The sequence below is a fragment of the Salvelinus alpinus genome, chromosome 21 (assembly GCF_045679555.1).
Source record: "Salvelinus alpinus chromosome 21, SLU_Salpinus.1, whole genome shotgun sequence".
NCBI classification, from domain to species: domain Eukaryota; kingdom Metazoa; phylum Chordata; class Actinopteri; order Salmoniformes; family Salmonidae; genus Salvelinus; species Salvelinus alpinus.
The window spans coordinates 34617653-34639374 of record NC_092106.1 but is presented as its reverse complement, the minus strand read 5'-3'; the positions used below and the strand labels follow the sequence as shown (position 1 = coordinate 34639374).

The following is a 21722-nucleotide window of genomic DNA, read 5'->3' as shown; positions in this document are numbered from 1 at the left end:
AGTGCGAATTACTCTAGAAAACCTCTGATACGATAACAGTTTACGCCTTGCTACTGTTTTATGTGTTAGTATTCCCACTTATAGCACACCAAACAGAGCTCTTCGTATCTGATAAACAAAGGCCATGTCTTTCATTCAAAATCGTTTATTGCTATCATGCAGGAGTGCCATAAAAGTCTAGAGAACGTCACAGAAGATGCAAAAAAAAAAATCTCTGTACAAATATATGTATTCATAAATAGAAGCTCAAAAGGAGACGTCGGGAGTTAAAGTAGGGGTGGAGAGTCATGATGCTCGAGCTGACCTCTGCCTCAAGCCCATTATAGACGTTAATACAGTAGCTGACATGCATCAATACAACTCAGTGCGGTATCCTGGCAACAGACAAACACTCATAGATAGACGGCATAATCCATATTACAGCTTCATCGTGCAGAAGAGGTACAAATTACACTTTAAAAAGTACCAATTGGAAGTTCATGTTTTCAACTGATCAATGAAAGAAAATAATTACATTTTCATCCATACCATCAATCGCACTGTGTGAGGCCTCCAATGGGGGGCGATGGTATCGTTTGGAGAACTGCTGTGGTTATTACACAGATCCAGGAGCAGTCGAGCAAGTCAATTGTTTAGGAAGTTATAGGAGTCCCTACTACCAGAATGTATCGTGACATCCTTTTCTAAACCATGTGTGCCCTCAAAACCATTAATGGCAAGTGAGTTCATAATTGTGACCAGTAGATACCATTACTGTTATTGTGTGCTTGACTTTGGATCTGTATAATGTGAATATGGGTTATCAGGGTAGTCTACAGTACAAGCTAAAGTAGCAAACACCTCTCCAGAATGCTCTGAACAACTTGGGAGTCTTTAAAATACAAACGCTGCCTGAAACTCTCTGCTTGAAAGTATGTGGGTGACAATGTCAAATTGATCACCTTATTTTGGTTTGGAGTCCCCAGATACAAAAATGGAAAGCAGTGCTACTCATTCTAAAGCAGCCTCTAACGTACAGTACATATATAGCTGATGAGAATAAAGGCCACTGGACCAGAGTCTTTGTTTTGGCATCTCCAACATCCACCTACAGCACTCCTAATGATTCACATATCTCGTACAACAACTGCAAAGTAGATTGATACGATTGGCAATTTGAAAATGTAGACGTTTACTTCAATAAACATTTGACATTGATATTACATTCATATAGTTCAAGTAGTCCTTTTAATAACTTTCCCCTCTATTAGGGAACTTAGATCGTGGACAATTACTTCTTGCCCTGTGACACAGGCTACCTAGCTTTGTATGTGCTGGGGGTCTTCAAGGGGTTTAAATCAAGCACTTCTACATCACTTCCAAAAGATGCACAATCCGAGGGAAATGTTTGCCTAGTGTGTTGCTGTGTCTGCAGCTGTACTGGAAGAGTTCTGCTAACATTGATTGCTAGATTTCTTGTTCGCACAATTGACTCGGGAGGTTTTTGCAAGTATTGTTCAGCCCCCCCTCTAACAATTGACCAAAATGACTACCATTAAGTACTTAAAAAGGTCCATCTGACACCGTTTTTTGTCAAAACACAAAAGGTGGTTGGGGATTAACCAAATGAAACTGAGTTAAGTGTTGTCTAAGCAGAATAGGGACAAGAACCAAGCAAACACCACGGAACATTCAGAGACTATCAGTCAAACAAAGGTGAAGACATGCAAACTGATACAGGTTGAAGTAAACCAAAAGACATCCACCCAGGAGACTTGTTTCCCTTTCAGAGACTGGCACCCTTTCCTACTAAATAAATAGTGCTTTACATTCCACTATACAATACCACCCATTCCCAACATAAATCAGGACAAAAATCATATAATCAGATAGCTGGTTGCTCCCACAGTTCCTCAGGGAAAGTACCTACAAATCCATAAAGGCAAAGAGTTGCTCCATCGAGTGTGACCAGTGAACAACCCAAAACAACTTCTCCAAAACAGAAACAATAATAAGTGAAACACATTGGACAGCTCTTTAATAGTCTTTAGTAGCCCTCGTTATTATTTCTTCTGTTTTTTGAAGATCTTGAAGGTGTGTTTCTTACAGCTGGCGACGGAGTCTGTGTCTTCTCCCGTGGAGCCACTGTCTTCCTCCAGAGGGCTCTTCTTGGAAGAGAGCTGTGGGATGCGGCTGCTGCCCTTGGTCCCTGCGGCCCCAGGCTGGCCCCCCGTGGGGGAGGGGGTGTCAGCATCAGTGGAGTTGGGGCTGAGGGAGCGGGAGGACTCTGACATAGATATACCAACGGGACCAACATTCATCTCTCCCAGGCTGGCTGACTTCTCGATGCTGTACACCTTCTTCATCAGGATAGGGCTCTCTGGGACTGGCTCGACCAGGGCTCCTCCTTCATGGACACGGTTCCCTCCGTTAGGGGTGTGGGCATGCAGGGAGGGCTCGTCGGAGCGGACGGGTTGGCCATACAGGAAGGAGGTGGGTTTCACCAGCTGGCCCTTGGAGCTGTAGGCGGACAGACGATCACCGATTTGGGAGAGGGACAGGGAGGAGTCTGAGTCTGAGCGGTTCAAATCCCTGTGGAAGAACAGAAGAGAGTCGGTGGAGGAAGAGAGGTACAGTGAGGCCCGGTCCAGAGACATTCTATAGCCTCTACCCCCTAGGCACTTCAAGTAGACCCGAAAGAACTGGACAGATATAAGCAATGGTAGTATCTCCATTTTCCCCTCTGATAGGCTAGGTGGCTTTTTTACCATCAGATGGAATGCCTACATATTTCTAATCCTTACAGAACTATGGGGTAAAGGCCTATGGGGTAGAGGCTGTTCTGGACTGAGCCTGACTGAAAAGTGGATCCAAGCTAAACCACTGCATGCTTGAAGTAATCTATCCCATGCCTGTAAAGCCAAGGACACAGTGGGCACTACTCGCCAACAGCAACTCCACCTCCTGTTAGTAGTGCAGGCAGAGGGACGGGTTGTTTGAGCTATCGAGAAAGACAAGAGTTGGGAGTGGATGGCAAAAACTAAAATAGGAAATAATGAATTAGGCAGAAAAATGTATTTAAAGAAAAAGTAATAATGCATAAGAATGTACGCAAAATGTCACAGGTTGCAAAATGGGTGAGTTATAGTTCGATGAAACAATCGTTTATGAAAATGAGAACACTGCAACCCAGATAAGAAAAACATTTATATATATGAAACTATGGGGGGTGAAAACGTAGGCAGAGAGAAAATCCCACGCGCATGCGGTGCGTGTGGAGGGAAGAGAGCAGAGGGGTACCCGAAGCTGCTGCTGCGCTGGAAGTCTGGGATGGTGTCCATGGGCTGAAAATAAGACGAGTGATAGACATGGGAGGAATGAGGAGTGGTGGAGTGTAAGGACGAGGAAGAGTGGAAGTGGGAGGAGTGGGGCTGACAGTAGGAAAGAGGTGGGGAGGAGCAGATGATTGCGGGGTGAGAGACAGCCGAGGACAGGTGAGGCAGGGGGAGAGCCTCAAACTGTTGGAAGGACTGGCTGTGTGACTGTTGGAGGGTGGCCCTAGACCTGGATGAGTAGGAGGTACCGTCTCCCTGCTGCCCCGCCAACAGGCAGGTCTCTACCAACCTCTGGGAGCCCATGGCCAGCTGGGTGTCCATGTGGCGCTGACGCAGGGACATCATACTGGGAGCTATAGAGACAACACAGAACACCACCATTATCAACAACCACTCTCTGATTATATACATACACACACAACACAGGGTGAGGGACAAGAGTAGGCTGGAATTCGACTGGGAGGGCACTAGCAGAAGACATGGGTGTTTGAGACATTTCAGTATTGAATTAGTGTTGTTGACCTTTGTGTTGAGCAATTCAGTAATGTTCGGTTGGGAGAAATGCAAGTGATGGATGCAAAATATCAGATGTTCAAACACCTGGGCCTTAGCTATGCCAGTATTGACAAGAGAACATGAGGGATGGCACTGTCTGGTGAGAAGTTTGTCTGGTGAGAAGTTTGTCTGGTGCCTGGTGAGGATTCTTGCAGGGGGGACGAAAGTTATATCTTTAATCATAACCAACCCTTCCCCTTCATTGTAGATCATTATTTGTAAAATCAGTCAGTGGCAGTATGTTGTGAGGGGGTCTAAGAACATGAGTTACTGGTGAGTGGAAGAGTGATCTGGGTGATGAGGAAGAAGATTGAGGATCAGACTAAGGAAGAAGAGTAAGTCATTGGACAGCTGGAGACAGTACGGCCAGGGGTATGTGGACGCAGCATGGAGAGTTTTCCTTATCCATCTACAGGCCCTGTCCCAGGCCAGAGTGTTACAGCTATATCCATTTACAAGCCCTGCCCCAGGCCATAGTGTTACAGTTATATCCATTTACAGGCCCTGCCCCAGGCCAGAGTGTTACAGTTATATCCATCTACAGGCCCTGCCCCAGGCCAGAGTGTTACAGTTATATCCATCTACAGGCCCTGCCCCAGGCCAGAGTGTTACAGCTATATCCATCTACAGGCCCTGTCCCAGGCCAGAGTGTTACAGTTATATCCATCTACAGGCCCTGTCCCAGGCCAGAGTGTTACAGCTATATCCATTTACAGTCCCTGTTCCAGGCCAGAGTGTTACAGCTATATCCATCTACAGTCCCTGCCCCAGGCCAGAGTGTTACAGCTATATCCATTTACAGGCCCTGCCCCAGGCCAGAGTGTTACAGTTATTTCCATCTACAGGCCCTGCCCATAGTGTTACAGTTATTTCCATCTACAGGCCCTGCCCATAGTGTTACAGCTATATCCATCTACAGGCCCTGCCCATAGTGTTACAGTTATTTCCATCTACAGGCCCTGTCCATAGTGTTACAGTATGTGCTCTGTGGTTTTGACAGGGGTGGGTGACTTTAGGAGATAGAGGGAGGGTTGAGGTCAGGGCGAGGGGTAGCTAACAGGCCAACCAGAGTATTTCCTGAGGGACTGGCTGTCCGAACCCACAAACCACTTGCTCGCTGGTCCTTGAGCCAATTGGTGTCTGGGGGTTGACCAGAGACACAAACGGCCGCCGCAGCCAAAGAGAAGTGTTGGTGGAGGGAGAGGGGTAGTGAGGGAGGAGGGGACATTATTAATGTGGATTAGAAGACTTACTAGCGGACTGCAGTGACAGAGGTCAAGAAGGAGACTGCAGAACTAGAGCTCAGCTTACCGCTGCAGTTAGGATCAGCCCTTCTCTCTAGGTCTGCTATAATCATAACTCAGTATCAGCCTCTCTAGGTCTGCTATAATCATAATTCACGACAGTATCAGCCTCTCTAGGTCTGCTATAATCATAATTCACGACAGTATCAGCCTCTCTAGGTCTGCTATAATCATAATTCACGACAGTATCAGCCCTCTCTAGGTCTGCTATAATCATAACTCACAGTATCAGCCCTCTCTAGGTCTGCTATAATCATAACTCACAGTATCAGCCCTTCGCTCTAGGTCTGCTATAATCATAACTCACAGTATCAGCCCTCTCTAGGTCTGCTATAATCATAACTCAGACATTATCAGCCCTCTCTTGGTCTGCTATAATCATAACTCACAGTATCAGCCCTCTCTTGGTCTGCTATAATCATAACTCACGATAGTATCAGCCCTCTCTAGGTCTGCTATAATCATAACTCACAGTATCAGCCCTCTAGGTCTGCTATAATCATAATTCACGAGAGTATCAGCCCTCTCTAGGTCTGCTATAATCATAACTCACGACAGTATCAGCCCTCTCTAGGTCTGCTATAATCATAACCCAGTTACTGCCCAGTAGAGCTGGTTACCAGAATACCATAGAACACAATTTTGACCTATTAAGTCAATAAACATGTTCCAATAAATATAATACATTTAGGTTACCAAGACAAGGACTAGAAATAAGAAGTAAAGTACGTTGTTCGCATCACAACTCCCTTTGAGATCGTAACTGGTTAATAAAAGCTGTAATTCTTCATTTCAAAATAAGAAACCCTGAGTATTTAATTCCTTAGTGGCTGAAACAAGGTGATAAATGTGTACCCCCAGGGGAATGACTTGACAACAATAGAAAGCAAGGCTCTATGTAAGGAGAGAAAACTAAAAGGGTCTTCCGGGCAGCACTAGAAGAGAGACTTAATTGAGTGCATGCACCATTGTGCCTTCCTCTTTCCCAAATAGGTCTAGATCAAAGCTAAACCTTATAGGACGACAATGGCCTTTCATATTGCTTACTAATACATGTTCAGTCCTTCATTTCAGCCGTGTCCAAACAGCACCTTCCATTGGTCAGACTAGGAGATAACTGCTAAAAATAGATCAGCACAAAGATTTGGTGTCATGATGTATTTCTTCAGAGGTTCAATTTCCACAACAATGGATATCAACATTGTGCACCTTGTTCTCGTCTTACACTCCATCCCAGAAGTGAAATTCCCATATATCGAGGCACTCATTTCCAAAATGAGAGAAAATAAAAACACCAACCAACTGAAAATATGTATTAAAAAAATATGAAATTACAATTCATACATTACAGATTTGCAAACACAGAACACGTTTTGGGGTATTTTATTAGGATCCCCATTAGTTGTTGCGAAAGCAGCAACTACGCTTCCTTGGGGTCCACTGTGGGACTCTCACTGTGGGACACTCTCAATCACAGACAAAACAACCCAGACAAACACCCCGAATACCTTCACAAACCTGGCTGCTCATTTTAATAAATTGAGATAATCGTTTATAATGTTAATATTTTGTGTCTGTATGCTAATTTTCATATGAGGGTTGACTTTTGGATTTCCCCAGGAGGCCCTTGGTGTATTTAGGAGGTCTTTTGCTACAGAGTCCCACAGTGGGGCCGAGGGAGTCGGACCAGCCCTTACATTGCAGAGTACCGGGCGATATGATGTCCTCGTCCATGTCGTCCATGTCATCAGACATAATGAAGTGCTGGGGTGTGGCCCGGCCACCCATGAGGCTGGGGTCAAGGTTCAGGGTGGAGGCCAGGGAGGAGAGCCCAGGGTTATTGACAATGGTGAACCCAGTCAGAATCTCAATCTGCTGCCAGCGGTGCAGCCTCTCCCTCAGAGCAGCAGTCACCTCACCCAGGGCTTGTCTGGATCGGAGGAGAGGAGGGGGCAGAGGAATACAAGCAGAGATCACAATGTGAACATAGATATAGGAGATATTGGCTTTAGACAAATCCCAAAATACTCTATCTGTAATGAAACTCACTTGGCTGTCAGAATCTGGTGATCCACATTGTCCAGACAGGAGCTGTGTGCCACATGGAAGGTCCCAAAGATGGTGTTTCTCTTCTTCTTGATCTTCTCTGCCTGCAGTCACAAACACGATAAAACATTCATCCCAGGTTCTTTCAACTCTGTCACACTAAGGGTCCAGAGTTTCTCCTGCTCACATTGTCAGAGAAATCTCCTGGCCCTACTCATACGGTATATCTAGTCCCCATACTGTATACAGTGCATTCGGAAACTATTCAAGCCCCTTCCCTTTATCCACATTGTTACAGCCGTATTCTAAAATGGATAAAATATTTTTTTCCTTCAATCTACACACAATACTCCATAATGACAGAGAACAGGTTTATAGAAAATGTTTAAAAATAATTAAAAATAAAAATACCTTATTTACATAAGTATTTAAACCCTTTGCTATGAGACTTGAAATTGAGCTCAGGTGCATCCTGTTTCCATTGATCATCCTTGAGATGTTTCTACAACTTGATTGGAGTCCACCTGTGGTAAATTCAATTGATTGGACATGATTTGGAAAAGCACACACACCCGTCTATAAAAAGGTCCCGCATGTCAGAGCAAAAACCAAGCCTGGAGTTTGAACGAAATGTCCGCAGAGCTCCGAGACAAGATTGTGTCGAAGCACAGATCTGGGGAAGGGTACCAAAACATTTCTGCAGCATTGAAGGTCCCCAAGATCACAGTGGCCTCGATCATTCTTAAATGGAAGAAGAGCTGACCACCCGGACAAACTGAGCAATCAGGGGAGAAGGGCCTTGGTCAGGGAGGTGACCAAGAACCGGATGGTCACTCTGACAGAGCTCTACAGTTCTTCTGTGGAGACGAGAGAAACTTCCAGAAGGACAACCATCTCTGCAGCACACTCCACCAATCAGGCCTTTATGGTAGAGTGGCCAGAAAGAAGCCACTCCTCAGTAAAAAAGGCACACGACAGCCCATTTGCCAAAAAGCACCTAAAGGACTCAAAGACCATGAGAAACAAGATTCTCTTTTTCTGATGAACCCAGGGTTGAACTCTTTGGCCTGAATGCCAAGCGTCACATCTGGAGGAAACCTGGCACCATCCCTATGGTGAAGCATTGTGGCAGCATCATGCTGTGGAGATGTTTTTCAGCGGCAGGGACTGGGAGACTCGTTAGGATCCAGGGAAAGATGAACAGAGCAAAGTACATTGAGAGCCTTGATGAAAACCTGCTCCAGAGCACTCAGGACCTCATACTGGGGATAAGGTTCACCTTCCAATAGGACAACGACCCTAAGCACACAGCCAAGACAACACAGGAGTGGCTTCGGGACAAGATTCTGAATTGTCCTTGAGTGGCCCAGCTAGAGCCCAAACTTGAACATCTCTGGAGATACCTGAAAATAGCTGTGCAGCGACGCTCCTCATCCAACCTGATAGAGCTAGAGAGGATCTGCAGAGAAGAATGGGAGAAAATCCCCAAATACAGGTGTGCCAAGCTTGTAGCGTCATACCCAAGAAGACTCAAGGCTGTAAATCGCTACCAAAGGTGCTTCAAAGTACTGAGTAAAGGGTCTGAATATTTATGTAAATGCAATATTTCATTTATTTTATTACATTTGCAGAAATTTATAAAAACCTGTTCCTGCTTTATCATTATGGGGTATTGTGTTTAGATTGATGAGGGAGGGAAAACAATTTAATCTATTTTAGAATAAGGCTGTAACGTAACAAAATGTGGAAAAAGTCAAGGGGTTTGAATACTTTTCGAATGCACTGCATCTAGCCCTCATGCAGTATATCCAGTCCTGTGGCATCTCACCCCTTCTTTAGCCACCAGTAGCTGCTTCTCAGCGTTCTGCTTCTTGATGTTGTAGTATTGCACCTCCACCTCATGGGTGAGCTGCAGCCACTTCTGGAGGGACTCTGGTGGGGACCAGCTGCAGCGAGACTCCAGCTCCTTCTCTGCCTTCTTGAGGGCCATGCGCACCTGCACACCCACACAAAGTCAAAATACAGCACATAACTTCTTATTGACTCAATACAGCAGCGAAAGGAACACACCAAAGTCCACACTTTAAGGTCAAAGTCCAACACACAAGTTGAGTATTCAGGACAAATGTGTCATTCCCACATTGTGACAAGTCTCTCTGGTGTGGATGTGGAGGTGGGAGAAGGAAACGTGATCTCATTGGCTCGTGAAAGCTAGAGCTCTTTGTCTCCTGACAGCCTCATTAAGAGCTGTGCAAATGAGCCCAGAGCCACAGAGGCATCCAGACGCCCTTAGACTCAATCACTGCCAAGCCTTAATGGAGCAGCACTGGGCCAGCCAGGGGAGCAGAGGGCCTGCAAGCCATGTGCACAGGGACAGTTAGGGCTGTATATGGGGGCCATGTGACATCAGAGTGGTTCTCCTGTCTGATCAGGCAGGCACGAGGGCTGACCTGGTTTGACCTCCACTGGGACACGACAACAAGAGAACAAACCTCCAGAGAAACCCTCCAGATGAAATGAGCATTCCAAATCCTCTGAAGAACTAGGCCATGGTTTAGGGTATGGTGCAATGGGCCCTGCAGTCAGGAGCTGCGAATCTAATTGTTATGTCATATGAAATCATTCAGAGGTGGATTCAAAATATTCTCTGGCTGATTATGTGTGAAAACAGAATAAGAATATTAATGCATTTTTTGATTTTCCTGAAATTTAGCACAGTGGTTCCTCTGCAGGAAGTAGGCTAAATAAAATACATCCTTTCCTAGGCATGCTAAAAACAGGGAGCTATCTCAGGCCCTTTCTCTAGTCAAATATTGAGAACTGAACTCAGATAAAGGAGTGACTATTGCTTCCTCCAGCAGACTGCAATGTGTCCTGTGTGAATTTAAGTATGCTCTCTCTAATTCCCTCTCTCTTTCTCTCTCTCGAAGGACCTGAGCCCTAGGACCATGCCTCAGGACGACCTGTCATGATGACTCATTGCTGTCCCCAGTCCACCTGGCCGTGCTGCTGCTCCAGTTTCAACTGTTCTGCCTGCGGCTATGGAACCCTGACCTGTTCACCGGACGTGCTACCTGTCCCAGACCTGCTGTTTTCAACTCTCTAGAGACCGCAGGAGTGGTAGAGATACTCTTAATGATCGGCTATGAAAAGCCAACTGACATTTACTCCTGAGTTGCTGCACCCTCGACAACTACTGTGATTATTATTATTTGACCATGCTGGTCATTTATGAGCATTTGAACATCTTGGCCATGTTCTGTTATAATCTCCACCCGGCACAGCCAGAAGAGGACTGGCCACCCCTCATAGCCTGGTTCCTCTCTAGGTTTCTTCCTAAGTTTTGGCCTTTCTAGGGAGTTTTTCCTAGCCACCGTGCTTCTACACCTGCATTGCTTGCTGTTTGGGGTTTTAGGCTGGGTTTCTGTACAGCACTTTGTGACATCAGCTGATGTAAGAAGGGCTATATAAATACATTTGATTTGTTCTCAGGAGACCATAGTGAAAGTAGCAGATTGATGAGAGTACACAACATGAGCCCTCTGCTCACCTGTCTTGTGCGGGCCGACCGCTGCTTCCTTTCCTGAGTGGGAGTTATGCCTACTGATCGCATTCGGCATCTAATCCATCTAAATATATAGCTGATTCCCTAGAATATATACTGGTTAACAGGGTTGTCAGTTGGGGTCTCTCCTCTTGGGCTTTACTCTACACGTTTCTGTTACTGGCCTCAACCACACCTCGTCTCTCAAAAAGTATCCCACTAGACTAATTCCCCCTCATCCACCTGCATTGATTCTCCACCCGTCCCTCTCCAAAGTGGTACAGTCCAGTACCTGGTCCAGCTCCTCCTCGGCATATTTCTGCCGACTCAGCTCGTTCTCGGTGCCCTCGCGGAGCTCCTTGAGCCGCTGGGCCTCCTGCTTGGCACAGTTAATCTCATCCCTCAGCTTCTGTTCCAGGTTCACCTTCTCCACCTCAACCGTACGGTGCTCCTCCTGGGCTATCTGCAGCCTGGGGGAGGGGGAGTGAGCGAGAGAGCGTGCGAGAGAGAAATAATCAGACAAGGAAAAGCATGAGATGTAATCTGTTCTTTTCCTGATCACATGGCCTGACCAGGAAGAATTCTAGGGTCTTGTTACAGGTGCTAGTAATCAGTGACTCAGCAATGACAGGGGCAAACAATAGAAGTGCCTGTATCTTTTTACTAATAGATGCCAGGGAGACTGGCATGTCCACATAGCATCCTCCAACCAGCTGTCCTCGGACCTCGATGCTCCTGGCTATAAAGAATGACCACTATAGAGCCCAAGGAAGCAAGGGATCCATCACTGGAGAGCTAGGAGTCTCTGTCGTCCTCTGATTTATATGCTACATGTAGTTGAGATTCCCCGGGCAGACAAAGACATGGTTTGTTTTCCAGGCAGGGCCCAGTTTCAAGAGCTAGCTACAGTAGTGGAAGTACACTGCCTCCAGCAGCCTGTTGCCTTGTAACTACATCAAACAGTTGAGCACTAGTTTGTAGTTCCGGATTGTAAGCCTATCACAGGAATTTCCACGCTTCCTTGACATTTCACACACACAACTGAACCGTCATTCATGAAAACTACAAAATAACTTAAATGCATTATTCAGTGGAACTAAAGCAACGGAGACGCAGTCAAGAGAGAGTCTACTCACTCTGTAGACAATGCCATGAGGCTTAACACCAGCCCAGCTGTTAAGTATGCGGCTGCACCAGCCCAGCGGCTAAGTATGTAAGTGACTGTGTGTAACGATAAAATGAGGGGCTTGCATCCTACAGTATGTGGCTGAAAACAATAGCTAACGTGCAGAGGGCAGCTGTCAGAGTGCTGAATGACATCAAGGCTTGGACAGGCCAGGAATGGGAGCCCCAGCTGTGACAGAGCCCAGTACTCTATGGCCTTTCTGTGTTGGGATTATGGTGCTCTTCTTCTGCCACAGTAGAATGAGAATGTACTGTATTACCATCATAAACATGTGGTCCCCAGCGCCTCAAACATTACTATATCAAGACCAACATGGAGTCCATTTGTGGGATGGCTGGCTTTGTCATGCTGGGCTAGTACAGTGTCACGTCACACTATCCTGTGAGGTCTGTCACAAGACCACAGTTCAAACACACAGAGGGCCCACATAGAGAGATAGAACTGTAGATATTCACGTGATCCACAGGGAGACTGCTTTAGCTTGTATACAACCTAGGCTGCTATGTTTTAAAGAGATCACATATATTTGAGATGATCAATATCTGATTAGAATTGGTGCATTGAAATTATTAACAGAATTTCAATTTATATAAACTAACCTGAATCCATGGAGTATCCGCACAAGTTACAAAAACAATCAGTAAGAGTGATAACAGGTTTTACTGGGTGTGGGTTGAGAGAATGCTGTTTTACACCACCAGAGAGCAGCAGCCTCCCACCAGAGGTAGAGGTGGCAGAGCTGCAGTCAAGAGTAGCCTGACGAATCACCCTGAATTTAATTATGCTGCTCTATTACATACATTGTCTGAATCTGCCATCCTACATGTTGTTTGTGTGACTTCATTTCAAAATGAGGGGAGTGTTATGCAAAAATACATCAGCGATTCAATAGCCTAACAAATCTAACCAGAGTATTGAAGTTGACAACATGATCATGTAGGTTGGCTCTGGCCCAACCCATTCGTTTCTGGGGCCAATCAGAATGGTCAGAATGTGTTGCACATTCTAGAAATTGTCAGGGAGGGAGGCAAATCCAGACTGATCATGGAGAAGAAACATCTGTTGGTCGGAATGATGTGGATGGGTAGCTAGGCAACAGTGAAAGGTGATCCTGGGGTCTGAGGATGGAAAATGTGGGCAGTGGGCCCTCCCACTAATGCTCTCGACCCTGACCTCTACCATTCACTAGCCACAGCTCCAGCAGCAGGCCAGGCAGGCACTCCACTGAGAGAAGACCAATGCAGACACTCAGCCCCACTGCATGGCAGGGTCCAACAAAGGACTTATGTACTGTACAAGCGAACATCATCAAAGCCTATTTGCAGGACCGGCTCAGTACCTCCAGGCTGTAACTGGGCTGATATAGATTTGCATGAATAGCATTCCTACGAGTGAGACTAGTTTTAAATCAATGTCATTTATGAGCAACTGGAAAATGAGCAGCAGCAGAATGTGGAGATATATATACACATCTGTTTATACAACGGGTGGATCTAATCCTGAATGCTGATTGGTTAAAACCGCATTTCATTCGGTGTCTATTCCACAAGTTACCACCAGCTAAATCTATGATGTTAAAATGCCTATTTACTCTGTTCCATCTGACTGCGCAATCCACTGTCTCATCAGCCCTGCCAGGCAATTTATACATTTGATCTCCACTATAAAAAGCATCTAGACATTATCTTACATTTCTTTTAGACTAGCATTTAGTTTAACAGCGGAGATTTGTATAAACCTTTGTCTGTCTCTCCGACATTTGCATCATTGTTCTAATATTCAAATTTGATCTCCAGCTGTCCCATAGTAATGAACGTGTCGGGAGTTGGGACGAGACAGACTGGCTAAGAAACGCTGCCTGTCTAAATTATGGATCAGCTGTCATCATTTTTATGGATACACTGCATTCAAAAAGTACTCAGACCACATGACAGCCTGTATTTGAGGAGTTTCTTCCATTCTTCTCTGTAGATGCTCTCAAGCTCAGGATAGATGGGGAGCGTCGCTGCACAGCTATTTTCAGGTCTCTCCAGAGATGTTCGATCGGGTTCAAGTCCAGGCACTGGCTGGGCCACTCAAGGACATTGAGACTTGTCCCGAAGCCATTCCTGCATTGTCTTGGCTGTGTACTTAGGGTCGTTGTCCTGTTGGAAGATGAACCTTTACCCCAGTCTGAGGTCCTGAGCGCTCTGGAGCAGGTTTTCATCAAGCATCTGTACTTTGCGCCGTTAATCTTTCTCACGTTTCTGACTAGTCTCCCAGTCCCTGAAAAACATCCGCACAGCATGATTCCGCCACCACCATGCTTCACCGTAGGGATGGTATTGGCCAGGTGATGGTGGTGTCTGGTTTCCTCCAGACGTGACGCTTGGCATTCAGGCCAAAAAGTTCAATCTTGGTTTCATCAGAACAGAGAATCTTGTTTATCATGGTCTGAGAATCTTTTAGGTGCCTTTTGGCAAACTCAAAGCAGGCTGTCATGTGCCTTTTACTGAGGAGTGGCTTCCGTCTGGAAACTCTACCATAAAGGCCTGATTGGTGGAGTGCTGCAGGGATGGATGTCCTACTGGAAGGTTCTCCCATCTCCACAGCAAAAATGTATAAAAACCTGTTTTCGCTTTGGCATTATGGGGTATTGTGTGTAGATTCATGAGGGAATACATGTATTTAATCCATTTTAGATTAAGGCTGTAACATAACATTTAGAAAAGTTGAAGGGGTCTGAATACTTTCTGAATGTGCACTGTATGAGGACTAGATATACCGTATGCACTGTATACAACGAAATGTCAATTGAAAAAAGGTCAAACGAAATGGAGTGCAGCTAGTGTGCAGTCTTTCCAGCTTCAGTTTGAAGTGAGTGTGTTAGCTGTGTTGTTGGCTAGCTCCTCTGAACAACAGTGTCCTGACAAGTGAGCACATTTTCTATGCCAGACGAAATTGCACCTCATTAGCTCATTGTTATGGATGTATCCAAATAATAATACAGCTTAAACAAATGCAAATGTAGCTACTTTGCTGTTATTCTGGCTGCACTATTTGACGTGACCATAAATTAGCCGTAGTTGGCTAGCTAGCAAGCAAGAAGAACGTTACCAGCCAGTATCGCAATGGAACATATAGAATGAACGCCTGGGTCGCGTCCATAGATACAGAACAAAAAGACTGAACGACTGGGTCTCGTCTCTGGCAACGGAACTGATAGAACAACCACCAGCCGGCTTGGGTAGCAACCCTAGATTTGTGTCGGGACTATATCTTGTGGAAGGATGAAATAGTATGAATAAATTCAACAAAAAAAATTAAATTAAAATATGTCAATCATTATTTGAATATGTTTGTAACCCATTGTAAAAAAGTGATAATGCCCTCGAAGCCAGTGTTTGGAGGATATATTGGCGCATTTCAACTTCGTCTCGGGCCTAACATCCGTGCCAATATATGCTCCAAACACAGGCTTCTCTGGCATTATCACTTAAATATACCTATCAAGAACCATATATAGGAGGTGTATAAACACAATATCCATCACCCACGTCATCTAATGATCCTATTTAGTAGAGACCTGTCCTTGTCCTGCATTAAGCAGACACACTACAGCAGACACACACTACAGCAGACACACACTACAGCAGACACACACTACAGCAGACATCCGTCCACATAGGAGTGAGTAAGTGGTGGAGGTGACATGGAAAGCGTGTGAAGAGGTAATGCCTGGCACCCGCTGGTGTTGTTAAAAGGCACCCAGAGTAAAAACGAGGTGAAATATGCCTACCGGTCCACGGAGCGCCCCCTCCCTCCCTTACGTCCCTCCCTACATCCGTCCCACAGCAGTTAAAACGGAAGGCTGAGGCTCGTGGCCAGGCGACTTGATCCGGCCACGGGATCTCCCTTGAAGGTCTGGCCAGACAGCAGCTGTCAGCAGGAAGCAGGAACGGCTAAAGACACAGAGGAGATGACCCCTCTCCCCAGCTCCCCGGAGGAGCACAGGAGACATTGCCAGCCTGTCCACCCAGTCACACTGAGTCACCCTGTCTTGCATGTTCTGTTCCCCTGCTTCCATTACAGGGCTCACACACTCCCACACAGTCAGTCTGTATGCTCCCATTCACTGTTACAGTAACAAGTGTTTAACAGGAGGGTACCAGGCATCTCAATGCTTTGGTTTGCTGTGGTATAACAACTGTAGATGAAAGTCTATAACCCCATAGTAACAAACTACAAAACAGCAACAATACAAACACTGCATGCACATTACCTAGTAGGCATGAGATATTGCACTGCCTCTGAAAAAAAACAAGAATACATACATACAATTGGCACGTCAAATGATTATGCTTTATAAGACAGTCACTAGGTGTTTCAGAGAGTTGCAGCCTCATCTGAATGTCCCACAGCAGGGGGTGAGATTGTTTTAAAAAACAGACAACACAGACAACATGGTGGCGTGAGGAATGCCAGAGATGTTTTACTATCACAGTGAATGAACGGGGAGGGCATTACTAACCCCTGTTCCCAACTGACAGGATGTGATATACAATGTTTCTGTCTGGGGAGAGAGGGACGTCAAATAACATGACTCTGTTCCAGGGCTGCTCTCCTCTCAGCACAGGACACAGCCCCGGTAAAACTCTCAGCTAGCAAGGCTATGGAACACACACAGCACGCCCATGCAGAATCAATGACCTGGTAGCAAGGACATCAGATGGGGCCTCTTTATGGTTAGGCTAGGTTGGTGGATCAGTAGGCCTACGTCACAGGAGGTTGGCTGGTGGACATGCTTGTGGCAATGGCTGGAGTGGAATAAGTAGAATGGTATCAAACACATGGTTTCCAGGTGTTTGATGCCATTCCATTAGCTCCGTTCTGGAGATTATTATGAGCTGTTCTCCAGTCAGCAGCCTCCTGTGGTCTACGTCAAGTAAGCCACTGTACGAGTCAGCATGATTGAGCCATAGATGAACAGGAGGATGTGAAAATAACCCATCTCCATCCTGTCATCAGAAAGCATGAATATAGTCAGTGCTAATGGCAGAAATTACAAGGCAAGAAACTACAGTGTTCTACAAATGTTCATACTGTTTCTGTACCATACCGGGGATACGGCGTTACCAGAAGTGCATACAAGAGGCAGTATTTCAAAGTTATATTATAAATAAGAAACAGTGACACACAAAACTATTTAGGCAACAGAGATCTTGATCCTGGAGGGGATTGAATCTCTCTGCTGTAAACAAGAAGCTTAATCTTGACATCTAGCCACTTAGCTAGAAAGTTAGCAAACCAAATGCATAGCTGAAGCTGGATATCATTTATTTGACATATCTTAGATTTCTTATAGTTATACTTAACTTCTTGTTATAACCAGTGGCGTAGCACTTTTTTTAAAAGGTACTGAAAATCATGCCATCTGTATTTCTAAAATATCCTGGTATACAGTTTATCGCCCAAGCCTAAACTGCAGCATATAAAAGGGGAGGACAGCCAGGCAGTCTGCCTGCCAGGGGAAAGCGCTTGAGCCTCCTGGCAAAAGGGAAAGTGCTTGAGCCTCCTGGCAAAAGGGAAAGTGCTTGAGCCTCCTGGCAGGGGAAAGAGTTTGACCTTCCTGGCTTGTCCCCATGCCCTGGAATGGCGAATGAGCCTGTTGGTCTGTATTCAACAGCCACACTACACCATGCTGTAAGACATACTATCCGCTCCCCTGTCACGATACAGAAACACCCACCCACGCACACCCCACCAAAGCAGCTGTGCGGGGTACTATAATACTAGTAACCAGGACAGAAGCCAGAGAGAGAGGGCCACAGAAGAGGAAGGGGAGTTGAGGTATACTTCCACTAGATCCCAATGGGAGAAACCAAAGACTTCAGTTTCTCTCTCCGAGTCAAACCACAAGCATATGCTAGCTCAGATTTCAAAAGGTGGTTGCGGAATAATCATTAAGAAAAATCATTTCCATGGACAGGTGACAACAAGTTCCTCTTGTGATCAGCTGTGAGGCTTAGTTCAAAGGATGTTCATTGCTGTTCCATAGAGATCACTTCCACTCTTTGCGGCCAGGATTTTTTTTTGACTGCACTAAAAGTTTGGACCCAAGTAAGACTAGCCGCTATAGAATGAGGAACTCAACTGATGGCCTCAGAACAGTTAAACCTCCACCTTCTGTTTCCGTTAGATTATGGATTGGCCTTTCAACATGACAAACTTGAAAAAGCCGCTAATTCTTGACTAAATGGACACTGACTGTCCCCAAATTCCCACCACAACGTCAAGCCACCACGAGATCAAGTAGGAGACGTTTTATTATGAGAACAGCAAACCAATATGATTAATCTGCTAATGAAGCAGGCCTAATAGAAAGAGCCTAGATTAGTACCAAAAACAACATAACATGGAACTGGCTGATACTATGAAACACCAGCAGATAAATGAGGCTCCATTAGAATTCTAGAATGACATAATTCAGTCACTACTTCTATGGGCTTACATTGGCCTGCTTCCTTCTGTTACAGTGGCTGAAGTGAAAGACAAAACTCACTTCTTCTGTAGATCATGCAGGCTCTGCTCAGCCCTCTGTAGTCCATCCAGGTCCGTCATCATCTTCTTCATGTGGTCCTTGGAGTAACGGTTCTGGATGTAGGCGAACCAGCAGCCTCCAATGCCGATCACTATGGACACCACCAGCATGAAGTCCTTCAGGTGGTTATGTCTGTTCACTGGGGAGAGAGAAAAGTGTTAGGTTAAATGGATACCTCAGGATTTTGGCAAAGAAGCCCTTTATTTACTTCCCCTAGCATTAGCGCAATGACTGGAAGTCTGTTAGCATGCTAGTGGATACCATTGCCTTCCAGTTGTTGCACTGACCCTAGTTAGCATTGGCTCGCGAAACTACCTCCAACTTCCTTCATACTGGATGCAGACACATAAAATGGTTTACATGGGTTCATCTGACTCTGGTTAAGTAGATAAAGGGCTTCATTGCCTAAATGTATCCCTTTAAAGAATAGCACACATTGTATGGCGGTAACGTTTTCGGATTGTCCCTTCATCCAGAAAACTCATTGGTGGTGAACTAATGATATGAAAATGTGAAACTGAATGAATTCAAGTCATGATACTGTACTGTGGCGAGGTCTGTCCAATAGAGATGTGTGATAGTAGTGTGTGTGTGGGGGGTTGAGGAGGCACCAGGCCAAAAGACCAAGATAAAAGGCAGATTAACACGCTATTTCAGTCTGCTAAAAGACGCTGAGGAACACGTTGAGAACACGAGGACATGGGAGTTTACGTTTACATGAGGCAACGAATCAAACCCCCGGCCCTGACAGCCACCGTCTCACCCTTCCTGTCCTCTGAGGGATTGACTCGGCCCGGGTAGAGAGGTGTGAATGTCCTCCGTCATAATGTTGCCATCCTAAGGGATCCAGAACAGTCCCATTCCTCAGTCACCACGCCAGCCAGGCAGGCAGCAACTAACCCTCATGTAAAATTAGCCACAACGCCTTAGACACGATCCATCACCCTTAAAGCACAGAGAGACAAAGGATTACAAAGCCCATTCTCTTAAAGCTGTGAGCCGCCGTAGGGCCTGGAAAGGGATAAGATCTACGCAAACACATAGCATAACCTATTAGCAAACACAGCACTTATTTCCTGGAGTTTAACAAAAGAGGAAGTGGAGTGTCAGCTAAAGCCTGGGTCTGGCATCCCTCTCTATACAGGCTCAGAGGGCGTGCCAACTTACAAACAAGCCTTACACACTAAGCTCTCTCTGCTGGCTGTTACTGACATGGAACAAAGACCTCCCTCCGTCTCACAGAAAAACAACATCCCCCTGACACAAGGCTCCCTTTAATGTCACCGACATAGGGTAATGTGCTCATCATTAGGCAAGCAATATTTGCTTGCCCTCCGTCATGAGTCAAGAGCTCTGTGTGGGCTCTTGTAGCCTTGCCTACACAATTCAGTACAAACAGTTGGCCATTGACAGTGGAACTTGGCCGGATAGTGGTGAATGACTAGACTGGTGTCGGGCCAAAGATACAGCAACCAGGAAAACCATACGAGGGGGAACTAGCTTGGCTATAAAGTTCTAGGGCAGGCGTCCCCAATTACAGTCAGCTGTGGACATATTTTTCCTTGAGCGGATGGTCGGGGGCCTGGAACATAGTTATAAATAATTTGTACACTGCAAATTGACCGCAAGAAACCCAAACAGATATGGTATTTGACAAAAACAGAATAATTCTAACCTTGACTACATTGGGATACAATCACATAAGCCTCTATTTAGGCGTGGGAATACTTGGGAACAGATTTCGTGAATTAAAAATCACTTTGAGCCGATTTCCTTTTGATTTTAAAGTTATGTCCAACAAACGTTTGTTTGTTTTTTGATTTACTGAGAGAAATTGTGGGCAAAATAAAAATCACTTGTGGGAAAAATTTGGCCCGCCTATATGGGAACAATGCACTAGGGCTTCCTACAGTAACAGTACAGCAGAGCTGTGTGTATCTGTGGCCTGACAGAAGAGAGATAACAGGGTTCATAATATTATTAATCATCTAATATACACTACATGACCAAAAGACCAAACATCTCATTCCAAAATCATGGGCATTAATATGGAGTTGGTCGCCGCTTCGCTGCTAGAACAGCTTCCACTCTTCTGTGAAGGCTTTCCACTAGATGTTGAAACATCCATTCAGCCACAAGAGCGTTAGTTAGGTCCGGCACTGATGTTGGGCGATTAGGCCTGGCTCGCAGTCGGGGGTTCCAGTTCATCCCAAAGGTGGGGTTGAGGTCAGGGCTCTGTGCAGGCCAGTCAAGTTTTTCCACACCGATCTCGACAAACCATTTCTGTATGGACCTCATTTTGTGCACAGGGGCATTTTCATGCTGAAACAGGAAAGAGCCTTCCCCAAACTGTTGACACAAAGTTGGAGGCACAGAATTGTCTAGAATGTAATTGTATGCTGTAGCGTTAAGATTTCCCTTCACTGGAACTAAGGGTCCAAGCCCGAACCATGAAAAACAGCACCAGACCATTATTCCTCATCCACCAAACTTGACTGTTGACACTATGCATTCAGGCAGGTAGCGTTCTCCTGGCATCCGCCAAACCCAGATTTGTCCGTCGGACTGCCAGATGGTGAAGTGTGATTCATCATTCCAGAGAACGTGTTTCCACTGCTCCAGAGTCAATTGGTGGCGAGCTTTACACCACTCCAGAAATGTTTTTCTTTGGAGATTACATGGCTGTGTGCTCGATTTTATAGATATCAAGCCAATCATCCGTTCCATCCCACAGGAAAAGAACTCCCTCTCGCGTTGTTGTCATGACATTTCAGTTCAGTGTCTTCACGCTCAATTTGCAGTGGGTCTGCAGCATTAGAATCCAACTCTTCATCCGTGGAAGACCAGACACTGCAGAGGAATATATGATCCCCTAAGGTCATACTCAACTAAATCATTTAAATCTCCTGTTGCTATAGTCCAATTACTGGTGGTTGAATACAACCATTTTAACACACAAACATGTTCAGGTAACTGCCAGTATAAAACAGGTAACTGCCAGAATAAAGGAAACACTTGAGTAAATGAGGGACACAAGTATATTGAAAGCAGATGCTTCCACACAGGTGTGGTTCATTACTTAATTAACATCCCATCATGCTTAGGGTCATGTGTAAAAATGCCTAGACCGTGACTAAAATAGATCTCAGTGACTTTGAAAGACAAGTCTCAAAGGAGCATAGGGGGTTTAACA

At 45.5% G+C, this 21722-nt stretch overlaps 1 protein-coding gene across 3 annotated transcripts in view; it reads right to left on the bottom strand.

The window, feature by feature from the left end:
* Positions 1-129: 129 nt before the first annotated feature.
* The window catches only part of LOC139548277 (stromal interaction molecule 1-like), a 39187-nt gene continuing 17594 nt past the window's right edge, over positions 130-21722 (bottom strand). The window contains exons 7-13 of one of the 3 annotated variants that reach the window (XM_071357850.1): positions 18491-18668; positions 11056-11233; positions 9048-9215; positions 7223-7323; positions 6871-7103; positions 3280-3667; positions 130-2571 (exon numbers count right to left, since the gene is read on the bottom strand). In XM_071357850.1, the coding sequence (XP_071213951.1) occupies positions 2043-2571; positions 3280-3667; positions 6871-7103; positions 7223-7323; positions 9048-9215; positions 11056-11233; positions 18491-18668 (1775 nt within the window). In that variant the 3' untranslated portion in view covers positions 130-2042. The remainder of the gene's footprint in view (positions 2572-3279; positions 3668-6870; positions 7104-7222; positions 7324-9047; positions 9216-11055; positions 11234-18490; positions 18669-21722) is intronic. The other 2 variants (XM_071357851.1, XM_071357852.1) reach the window with 2 other exon arrangements.